Below are 11,946 nucleotides of genomic sequence, written 5' to 3'. Positions count from 1 at the left end.
AATGTATCCGTTCAATTTCTGTGGTGATTCGTGCGCTGACAGGACGGAGTAAACATGAGGGTGGAGCTGTGCAGGATTTCACAACATCTGCATGTAACATCTGCATGTTCAGCATCTGGAGGATTCTCTGGTCTTGAGCAATCAGAGAAGGAACCCAGCAGAAAAGACTCTGCAGACGCTGTTTGAGAAACAAGTGCAGAGGCTGTTTTTATCAGGAGGGAAGGTTTACTGCTGCACTAAGGCAGCTCTCACACACAGGTGATACATGAGAAGAGACTCGTGAGGACGAGACGTGAGGGTCAGCTTCTTATCAGAGGAATTCTTGTGTTTTTAAAGCCTGAGAACGACAAAAATCTGACAGCAGAATATGGTCAGATCATCCCTGTAAACAAACTGATCCCTGCTCAGATCATCTCAGTGAAAATTCCTCAGCAGAGGAGAAAGACACGCAGATATGAACACATGCAGAGATTTCCTCATCTTTTCAGAGTCTTTTATTCATGGAAAGAGTTTGGTCGTGCTCAGTAGAAACAGGTTCATCGTGAGAAAAACTCTCAGCCTGCGAGATTTTCTCCTCATTTCAACGTCCAAACAACAAATCCTCTTTATTGTTTTCAAATATCAGTACACGCGTGTCCTCGTCGGGGACACGGAATCTGCATGGAAAATAAAAATGAACAGCTCGTATAGCAGTAGTCAAAAGATCAACAACCAAAATACACAGTGACAAAAGAAGAGTCCACCACCAGAAGAGTGCAAAAACTAAACAGTAGTTTAGTAGAAAGCAAGCAGAGGGAGCATTTATTTAGAAACTTTATTTAGACTTTACAGTTTCGTCTCCTCGAGATAATGTTTCAAATCCATCTCTAATTAAAGCCCTGAACAGATCATAGCATCAACAACAGACATTTACATCAGAGGTCTTTAGTTTTACTGGGAAGAGAATTCAAAGATGCATGAACACGTGATGTTAGTACAGACTGTGCACGTTTCTCTGTCTGAATCTTTTCTAGTGGTATAGGTAGGAAAGGTCATTATTAAAAACAAAATATAAAATCATTTGCAATTAGCACCGTTACTGTGATTTTATTTTTAACTTAGGGATCAGCACCTTGTCCCGTTAGTAGCGACTAGGAGGTGTCTGCTGCTGCAGGTCAGAGGAGCTCAGATGATGAGGTCTTTGTCCACATCCTCTGCAAACACACACACAACAAACAGATCATCAACACAGGAAACACACAGGAAAGGAAGGAGATCATCAGCTGTGATCACCTGATCCTCTCTGATGAGTCTCACCTGTGTCTGATCAGCTCCCTCACTGTATATACACTGAGCCTGAGAAACGAAGCCCGTTCTTTTTTATTCTAACTGCTTCGTGTTTTCTGAGGCTCTGACAGATGAAGAGTCTGGTCATGAACAGGTTTAGTGAATAAAATAATATTTGTGAGTCTCACGAAACACTGACATTAACTGATGTTTTTAATTAGTCAGTGAACTGATCAGCAGAGGATCAACTGATAATTGTTGTAATTACTGAATCTTTAAGTATAAAATATTATAGCTCACGCTGGGATGTTTGACTCATTTTAGAGACTAAACATCGGCAGAATAATGGAACCTGAACGCCTCATCTCAGGTTTAGAAATCTGACAGTAAAGTGCTTCATTTCTACATCTACAGATGTTTAACCGTGTGGGTCTGTCATGAACGTGTTTGTGTGTAGAACTGGTTGAGAGTCGACACTCACGCTCCTTGATGCCGAAGCAGGTGGCCCACTCCTCCAGAGCAATGTATTTGTCGTTGTCGGCGTCGCACTGCTCGAAGAAGCGGGTGGTGCAATGCTCCATGGGAATGAGGGGGGCGCGCAGGGGAGCCAGCTCTGTGTGGGTCAGGTACCTGACAGGAAACAGACAAACATCAGTGAAACATGCAGCGTCTGATGGAGGAGGAGGAGCGAGGCTTCCTCTGCTGAGCAGCCTCATCCTCAGAGCTCAGCTCCTGCAGCTGCTGAGCTGAGGTGAGGATCAGGATCAGCTCCTCGTACGTACCCGTCGACGGGGTGCTGGTCCAGCTGTCCAAACTGCCAGTGGACGGGGAAGATGTACATGTTGTAATTCTTCTCAAAGTCGTGAGCCAGCAGGTCCAGAGAGTGATCACCAGCCTGCAGCCTCTTCTCGTTCTCGTAGATCTTCTTCACCTGCAGGACACAGACTCACATAGTGAAAGACCTGTAACCATCAGTTAACGAGGTCCCTCTGCTCTCATGGAGCAGTTTGGATTGAAATAAAACTCTGTTCCTGCAGAACCAACAACCTTTACTCTTTATAATCACGTCTCTCAGTGTTTGGGACATTTTGATGTTTTATTTGAGAAGAAAACCAAATCTTCAGTCCTGTCGTGTCCAGTGTGATAAACACATCAGAGGGAGATGTTTATGTGAAGTTTTCATCCTGCTGTGTGATGACTGAGTGAACATGTGGTTTCCAGACACATCGTCACCAGTGAAACTATATGTTGAGCTCAGTGTGAACGTAGCTGTGACTCACCCTGAGCTTCTGTTTCTCAGTCAGCAGGTTGTTGTCCTCATCGCGCTCGTACAGAGTCACCAGAACGTTCTTCAGCCAGTCCCTCATACGCAGAGGGAACTCGTTCAGCTCGTTGTCCATGCAGGGCTCCAGGTCTGCAGACAGCAGCATTTTCTTTTAGTTCATGATTTAATGGAGATTTGAAAACAAAGCATGGAAACTGACTGAATAAAGTTTTAATACGTTTAAAACCTGCAGTCTGAAAAGCAGAGAGACACTGAGCTGTTCCCAGATCAGTGTAAAATGGAGTCAGTTCTTCCTCCTGTTGTATGTGAACAGCACCCAGACCTCCATCTGAACCCTCCAGCCCTAACTCATCTCCTCACTCTGACTGTGACGCGTTGAGTTTGGACAGAGGAAGAAATGCAGCTTCATGTCTGAACAGATCCTCTGTCACTCAGAGAGAGAGAGAGCTCAGCCGCTCAGCCTCACTCAGATCAGACTCAGATCAGACTCAGATCAGACTCAGATCTGATCCCTCATCAGGTCAGACACACAACAACAACACAAAGCACACAGTGTCTAAACACACAGATTAAATTCCTGCTACAGTCCTCAGATCAGCTTAAAGAGCAGAGCAGAGCAGTGATGATCTCTACACCACACTCACCTCAACATACACAGCACCACAACTAACAGCAGGGACATAGACAAACACACGGGGACTCACATTTGCAGGGTCCGATGTAGTCCAGGTGCAGCTTGTGGCCCTTCTTGGTTCCCTCCAGGGTGCACTTGGTGGCAAAGAAGTGGCAGGAGGTGTCGTAGGTCTTGTTGTCGGTGCCGCAGACCTGAGGAGGAACAAAGAGATGGACCCTGAACACACCACTCCACAAAGTCTGCTTTCCTGCTTCATCATCTCCAGGCCTGGAAACAAGGTTTTTACAGGTCAAGACTCGACACTGTCCCCGTGAAAACAGAATGTCCCTGCTCAGGGAGCTACAGAGTCAGTGCTGCGTTTACACTCACTAGATAAATAGGAACTGACAGTTCAGCTTGTTGTTTGTGAACTCACGTGCTCGAACTCTCCCTCAGCGACGGGGCAGGTGGAGGGGTCCTGACACACACACATGGGGGTGTTGCTCTCATCCACCTCACACACTTTGCCCTTCTTGCAGTGGTGGTTCAGACAGGGATCTGTGTGAAGAAAAACACCAAGACTCAGAGTTACAGACGGACTCAAAGCACACACCAACACACTCTGATGAAGTCATTTCACAGGTTTAATGAGTGAGTTTGAATTGAGCTTCTGTTCAGGACAAACAGCTCAGCTCATGGAAAATCAGACAGAAGCTGCTCCACACAAGGACGAAGGAGACCAAAGAAACTTCATCATGAGTTTTCACAGGAGTGAAGGAGACATTTGGTCTCCTCCTGTCAGAGTACTCTGTGTACTCTGTGTGTGTACTCTGTGTGTGTACTCTGTGTGTACTCTGTGTGTGTACTCTGTGTGTACTCTGTGTGTAGTCTGTGTAGTTGGATTTGTCTCCTGTGGCTGAGTCTCTGATCGGCCTCTTAAAGCAGGAACATGTAATTACAGTCCAGATGGAGGCACTCTGTTATTACTGGAACTCTGCACCTCCCAGCTCCAACAGAGGAGGAGAGAGGAGAAGGAGGAGACAGGAGGAGGAGGAGCAGGAGCCTGGCTGTGTCAGAGCTCAGGTGTGCTCCCTCTCACCTGCAGCAGAGCAGCAGCTGTTTGTGTCAGTTCCTCTGTGTCTGATGTGGAGGATGAATGTAGTTGTTGTTCATTGTGTCTCATTGAGTCTGAGCTCTCAGGGTTTTCATGTCTTTCATTCTCAGCCTGAGAGGAACCACAACCAGAACCAGATCCCTGTCTTTGTCCTTCACCTGTGCTCAGGTGTGTCTTTAACACTCGTCACTCTGCTCAGTGTTTGTGTCTGTGCAAACTGAAGAATAGAAAAGAACTTCATGTGATGAAGAGAACAAATGTAAAAATGTTCACTCAGTCACTGTGGAGGTTTATGACCCTACAAGGTTCTGGTTCTGGTTCTGGTCCTGGTCCTGGTCCTGGTCCTGATGGACTTACTCTCAGCAACAACGTCTTCCACGACCTCGATGGCCTCGTCAAACTCTCCAACCTCGACCTGCACTGGATTGGCTCCCACCTCAGTCTCCTGTGGAACAGCAGAGGTCAGAGGTCAGAGGTCAGATAAGAAAAGAAAACACTGCGACAGCTTCTCCTGTTTCTGATCTGAGCTGATTCTGGTGCAGAGGTCTCTGAGTCTATTTCTGCGCTGACGTCCACAAACCAAACCACAGCAGAAGGTTCCTCCCTGAGCTCAGAGCAGAATATTCAACAACAAGCAGCAGCTGTTTCCACATGTGGTGAAGCCGCAGAGAACGTCATGGTTTCCTGAGCGGCTGGAGACTAAAATTAACAGCTGTGGGATCTCTGGTCTCGCTGGACCTCTGCAGCAGGAAACGCTAAAAACTTTCACACGAAGTGGAGTCCAGGGGAAGCAGGGTATTTGTGTAGGTTTACAGAGGAGGTGGAGGAGCCTCTGCTCTGATCATCCTCTGTTTCTCCTTTTAAGGCAGAATCAGAGTTTTCAGTTTGTTGGACTCACAATCTGATTTGATGATGTTGTTGGTTGTGATCCAGATCTGGGATTTCCTCCATCGACAGACTGAACTCTCTGAGGCTGCGCAGCAGATCATCAGCTTTAACCTGGACACTGAGCTGTTTCACCTCCTCAAACACTCCTCTGTCTGCACAGACTCTGAGAACCTTTCGTTTGTTCACAGGAGAAGTTTGCAGCTCTGTCACATGACCTGATTCACTGCAGAGTGTGAAAGCTCCGTCACAGATCAGATCATGTGTGAGAGCAGCTGCATGGCTCAGGAAGTACAACACGGCAGCCAAAGCAAACTCAGACGGGAGCAAAAGTATGTGGGTCGAGTTTCCTGAAGTGATTCTGATACAGAGTGAGCAGAGAGAGGACAACAGATCCTCTCTGAGGTTCCTGAAGTAATCACAGTGACTCTGATACAGAGGACAACAGATCCTCTCTGATTCACCACATTCAGCAGAGAGAGTTTATCCAGATCATCTAAAGCGACTGGAACTGATCTGTGACCTCTGTCTGTCTGTCTGTCTGTCTGTCTGTCTGTCTGTCTGTCTGTCTCAACATTTCTCCGCCTGTTGATGAAGATCATGAGCTGATGATGAATGTTAAAGGACGAGATGAACATCTGGACTGACCTCAAACACTGGCTCCTCAGTCACTGGCTCCTCCACGATGGGCTCCTCCTCAGTCTGAGGGGGGGGCAGAGAGAGAGAGAGAGAGAGAGACAGAGAGAGAGAGAGAGAGAGAGAGAGGAGCAGTTGGATTTAGAAAAACAAACATTTCATCCTCACACACACACACACACACACACACACAGTGTGACTTACAGGAGCAGCCATGGCGTGTCCGGCCAGGCAGAGGAGGAAGACGATCCACATCCTCATGTTCAGAGTCTGAGGAGACAAACGGAGTTTCACTGCATCAATGATCATTGATCTACATTATTATTATTATATCATTATTCAGATGGAAACAGGTTTGTTTCAGAACACTGAGCTGGATCTGTCCTCATCAGCTCACTTCACTGATCTGACAGAGAAACCACAGGAGAAGAAGCAGGAAGCTTCCTGTTAGACTGAAGCACCTGAAACATTCGTACAGGAATCACCTGTTTCACATCAAATTATTTTAGATGGAAAAATAATGTGACTCAAACACCAGGATGATGACACAAGGAAACAGATGAACAGGTGAAGCTGATGAAGCTGATGAAGCTGGTGAACATCTGATCCTGAGAGAGAGACACAGAGACAACAGAAGCACCTGGCCTCTGTGTCTCTGCAGACTGGTGGAAAGTGTCTCTGCTCTGTCTCCTGACTCGTCCTGTCCTGTGTCTGACTCTCATTGTGTTTCTGTTGGAAACTCTCTCCCACAGCAGAGATTCAGAATCAGGAGCTGACGCCTCTGATCGAGGGAACAGGTCGGAGGATCTCTGTGCTGATTGGACGGAGACCAGCTCCACCTGTGCTGCTCGTGTTTCCATCAGACCTGTTTCTATTCACACACTGATTTACACTGAGCCCTGAGGGGAGGTTTTCTGCAGCGCCTCTGTGTAATATGAGGCTGAAGATGCACCAACAACAGGAGAGAAAACGAACTGTTGTGTGTGCAGGTCGAGGTGGGCGTGGCTTCCTGTTTCCTGCTCCCACCTGTGACTCATCAGCTCATCAACACTGAAGCTGCTGCAGGATTTAAGCTCCAGCTCTTTGTTTCCATCTGTTGTCCACAGCCAGCCCTCCACCCTCTGCACCATCACAGCTGACTCTGACTCTCAGCAGCTCAGCTCTGTGGATCATCAGTCACTGATCCTGAACCTCCATCATTAACAGATATGAGTCTGTCCGTCTGTCTGTCCTCTGTGTGTGAGGGTCTGTTGTTGTGCAGTCGATATGAAACTGTCTGAATAAGAGGCTCTTTGTGTGGATGGTGTGACGTCGCTCGGCCGTTCTCCTCTTTTTGTGTCTGTTTTCTCCACCGACCGTCTCCTGGTCTACAGAGGAGGGAGCGTCTCCTCTCTCACTTTGTTTGCTTTGTGTTATTGTTGTTGAGTGTGTGTCTGTTCACTGTGCAGAGCAACAGCGCTGCAGTGATGTGACACAGTTTCTGCAGGAGATCAGCAGGGGATAAGAAGACTTACCAAACGGAGCTGAGCATAGTTTGAATTCCTGCTCCTCAGATCAGAGTGAGCAGGTTCACTCCAACAATAAACCGAACCCAGCGTCTCAGGAACATTAAACACTGTAAACCTGCAGCAATTATCAAATCAGACAGCGACGCCTCGGCTCACAAAACCTCGGCCCTGAGGGAGAGTGAAGCTGACATTTGAGGGTGGGGAGGGGAACATTCCCTCGGCTGCTCGGGGCCTCTCCACATGAAGAGTCTGAACAGGCCGACGTGTTTGGACACATGCAGTGAAAAGGGTAAAGTTTGCATAAAGTCCGAGAGAAGTGGAGGGCGTTCCTGTGTTTAACGAGCCCTCGGGACAAATCATCATCTGCTCTGATTGTTCTTCTCTCTCGTTCATTTTCATCCCTGTTTCCTCGGAGCAGGTTTGAACTCGTTTCAGCATCAGATAAAATCTTCAGAGGAGACTGAGCCACGTCCTCAGTCCTCAGCCGCCATGTTCACACACCAGCACTGATTCATTCTGAAGCTGTTTAACCGAATATCAGGATGGTGTTACGCCCTAGAAAAGTAGAGGCTTTTATTTTGAAGGGTGCATGTAACTTCCTGATCAGGTTTTGTTCCTCTGAGACTTGAATCTCCATCTCAGCTGTAGAAGGTGTCGACGCAGACCGACGCCATCTTGTTTTTACCGCGTTGAGTTCAGGGTGATGGTGTAGAGACGAGGTGACGCAGGTCTGAGATCAGTGACCTGAAGAGGAGCGAGCGTTTGTAATAAACTGAGCTCATTCTTCCACCTGTCAGAGGAAACTACAACGGCTCGGAGCTGCAGAGTTACAGAGGTGAGCAGTGTTTGTGAAGCTCTGCGGACGTGGAAAAATACAGAAGCTCTGGCAGAGGACGCGTTCACTGACGTCTCCAAATAACCCGTACACAAGGAAACTTCTCTGTGCCTTTGAGCTAAAAAAAGAGGGGGGAGTTCTGCTGACAGGAAACTTGGTAAAAAGCAGCTCTGACACATGTTGAAGCAGCGACTGAGAGAGAGTGAGAGCTAAATGTGAGGAAAATAAAAGCTGGTCTCATCTCCAGAAGGTGTGGGTCAGTATTTGATTTGGAGGGACGCTGCGTTCGGCCTTACGTCCGCTTTAACATACTCCTGTTTGGTCAGAAGGAAGGAGGAGGCCGGACGCAGCGACGTAACAGCAAAGGAAATTATTTTATTTGGAAAGGCGCTCTCATAATCAAACAGGGCCGAGGCTAAAAGGGAAACTTCAGGCCCATAAAGGCGCCTTTTTCCCTCCACAGGTATTTCATCTGGGAGGTTGGTTAGGTAAGCCCAGAGCAAAACAACCTGCACTGAAGCTGCTGCTACCTCTCAGCTCTGCCCCTCTCCTCCTCCTCAGTGATATAACAGGCCTGCAGCTCTGTCTGTCTGCAAACAGGACAGACAAACAGCAGCCACATGCAGAGGCCTGAGAGGAGGCAGGTTCAGAGTCTGAGCTCAGCTCAGGACCAGGACCAGGACCAGGAAATGAATCCAATAATCCTCAAAATGTCCAAATCATTTCCTGGTTTCAGCCTGAGACGCTCTGACATTCCTTCACTGTTTCATCATCAAATCAAAGTGAAGCTTTGTATGAACTGGATGAACTGAGTCGTGACCTCTGACCTTCACTGAGCTGACTGAAGGTCTCACCTGTTTTTAACGTGTGGCTCTTTCAGGCTGTTGTAAAGACATGAGATGAAACCACGTTTCAGTCGAGGCTCCGTCCTCTTCAACAGGTAATGAGACACCTGATAAAGTCAGTTTGGAGAGGGTGGGGGGTGAGGAGGGGGTGAGGAGGGGGTGAGGAGGGGTCCCTTTAAGAAACCAGGACAAAGAGCAGTTTTCAGAGACCACCGTGGTCCTGATCAGTCTGGAACCTCAGAGCACAAAGAGCACAAACAAGAGGAGGAGAAAAGTCAGGATCTATGTTACCTGAGTTTCTGTCACCTGACCTCTTCGACCCCTCCCCACCTCACCCCCCTCACCCTAACCTCCCCCCTCCACTCCACCAGGACTGACCCTGTCTCTCTTTCATTTGCTTTTATCCTTTTCTCTGCGTCTCTGTTCATCATCGTTCAGACTGATAATAATGTTTCAGATTCAACCTGCAGATCATTTTCTTTATTAAAGGATGAATGATTTACGTTTCAAACATCTGAGAAGCTGCAGGTGTTTTTCATCTGAGGATGAGATGAAGAGAAAAAAGAGAAAGAGAAGAAATGACTTCACTGACAAGACGTCAGAATAAAAGTCTGCAGGTTCTGTCCTTCAGCTTAAAACTCTCTGACCTCCTGCTTCATTATCTCCTGGTCTTTCTTTTCTCTGTTTCCTCTGCTGAAACAATTTCTTCCTTTATCTCTTTACTCTTTAGAAACTCTGTTTCCCCTCGTTTCTCTCTCTCCATTCTCTGTCTGTGTCTCTTCACCTCTTTATCTCAGTGTTTATTCCTTCCTTCCTCCTCTCTTCCTTCCTGTCGAGGGGATTAGAGTGTTTCCGGAGTTTGCCAAGCTGGCCCAATATTTCCCAACATCCTCCCCTCCTCCCTCACCCCTCCTCCTCCCTCACCCCTCCTCCTCCTCCTCCCTTTTGGTTCAGACCTGCCACCTCAACAATTAAGCAGCCAGAGAGTCTGTGTCTCCTCCTCACTCATACTAATGCAGACTCACATTGTCTCCACAGGCAGCAGAGAAATCCTGGACAGGTGTGACCGACACGGAGACAAGAACCGATTTCAACTCAGAGAGTGATGGTGGAGAGAGAGGGAGGAGGAGGAGGAGGAGGAGGAGGAGGAGGAGGAGGCAGCCCCTCCTATCAAACACAGAAATCTTCACTTTAAACACAAACTGTCCACAGTCTCCACAGTCTCCACATCTCTCCAGCAGCTGAAGGAGCAGGGTTCACGTCAGGTTTTAAGATAAATAACGTGGTTTATTTCCACTTCACGTGTGTGTGAGCTTCAAACAGAGAATCTTCCTCCTCAGCAGGAACACGTGAAAACAGCCTCGAATCAAACTCAAACACCAGGAGAAAGAACCAGAGAAGAGACGAGACTCTGTCTTTATCTGCTCATTAATCAGCTGATTTTTCTTTTCTTTTCAAAACACGTTCAGAAAGTTCCAGTTCCACAGAACTGAGACCTGAACCTGTCATCTTCATCTTCATCCTCATCCTCGTCATCTCTTATAAGATGTGAAGATGCTGGATGAGGCAGAGCTCAGGACTCAGACCAGTCAGGTTCTTTATCACCAGACTGGGAAACCAGTTCTGTCTGGATCTGGTTTCGTTCACGTTAACAGAGACAGATTCTCTCTCTGTCTCTCCCTCAGTCTGTCTCTCCCACTGTCTGTCAGTCTGTCTCTCTGTCTGTCTCTCTGTCTGTCTGTCTGTCTCTGTCTGTCTCTCTGTCTGTCTGTCTGTCTGTCTCTGTCTCTCTGTCTCTCTGTCTCTCTGTCCTGACAGAACCAAACGTTGTGTAAGAATTTCAGAGAGACGCTGCGACACTTGAAGGCATCTGAACTCAGAGCATTTTAAACAGCTGGTAACCGATCGCCATGGCAACCTGCATTCCTTTACAGGGGAGTAATCAGAGAGGGGGGAGTCAGAGAGGGGGGAGGAACAGTCCCATTACTCTGTCAGCCTCCTCTTTCTGTCTTTCTTTTCTTTCTTTTTTTCACAGAGTTCTCACACATGAATCCAGAAACACAGGAGCAGCTTCACAGATAATCTGGACTAAACTAAATCATTAAATGCATCATCAACACATCTCTCTCCTCCTCCTCCTCCTCCTCCTCCTTCTCCAAATCCTGAACCCACAGTCCTCCTCCCACCCCACCCCTCCTCCTCCTCCTCCTGTTGCCGATGTGGCACACAATACCTCCACACAGACGGAGTCCTCAGAGTCACAGTGTGTTTACCTGCAGCAGTGATTTTCCTGCAGCTGTTAGCAGTGATCACAGAGCACTTTAAACCAGACGCAGCTTTAAAGTGGATTTAAAGGAAAGTTTGGAGACGTGGTGATAAACACACACACACACACACACACACACAGTTATAGTGAATCTGAGTTCAGAGACTGAAGCTGATAAACTGTGAGTTTGAGTCTGTAGATTTAGTTTGATTGAATTCATCTGACCAAAACTAGACAGAGAAGAAGGTTCTCACAGAAACAGTCTGCAGGTTCCAGTCAAACAGTCAGAATGTGAGAGCAGAGCATCGACACTGATCACATGATGAAGGACAGAGTCAGGAGACTGGATCGGACCTCTTACCTTCAGTTTTCAGCAGAGAGCAGTCAGCTGTGTGCAGGGCCCGGGACGATCTAACTGCTTCACCACTTCACACACAAGACTTTTCCAGTGGGACGTCCCAGCTTGGACACAGACCCCCCCCCCCCCACTCAAACCTCCCATCACACCCTCCCTCCCTCTCTGTGGTGGGAGGAGCATGGTGTTAACTCTCTGCTCCCACTGAGGCTGAGCTTAGGGAACGCAGACGTGTTCTCAGTCAAACTCTGGATCCAGTCTGAAAGAGATCTGAGGAAAACCTGAATCCAACTCTGACAGATTCTGTGTTTGTCTGAAACACGTCTGCAGGACGTTCA

General features: G+C 47.6%; 1 protein-coding gene across 1 annotated transcript; it reads right to left on the bottom strand.

Annotated features, from left to right (window-relative positions):
• Positions 1-773: 773 nt before the first annotated feature.
• sparc (secreted protein, acidic, cysteine-rich (osteonectin)) lies at positions 774-11,758 on the bottom strand. The gene is made up of 10 exons (XM_018674990.2): positions 11,615-11,758; positions 6,004-6,069; positions 5,812-5,865; positions 4,636-4,723; positions 3,601-3,722; positions 3,256-3,376; positions 2,547-2,680; positions 2,049-2,197; positions 1,748-1,896; positions 774-1,193 (listed from the first exon to the last, which is right to left on the bottom strand). The coding sequence occupies exons 2-10, from the start codon at positions 6,058-6,060 to the stop codon at positions 1,165-1,167; spliced, it is 903 nt and encodes a 300-aa protein (XP_018530506.1). The 5' UTR covers positions 6,061-6,069; positions 11,615-11,758; the 3' UTR covers positions 774-1,164.
• Between the last annotated feature and the right edge of the window lie 188 nt (positions 11,759-11,946).

The sequence above is a fragment of the Lates calcarifer genome, unplaced genomic scaffold (genome assembly GCF_001640805.2).
Source record: "Lates calcarifer isolate ASB-BC8 unplaced genomic scaffold, TLL_Latcal_v3 scaffold_62_131, whole genome shotgun sequence".
Classification (NCBI taxonomy): domain Eukaryota; kingdom Metazoa; phylum Chordata; class Actinopteri; family Centropomidae; genus Lates; species Lates calcarifer.
Note: the sequence above shows the minus strand (reverse complement) of the source record. Positions and strands in the feature narration are given on the sequence as shown.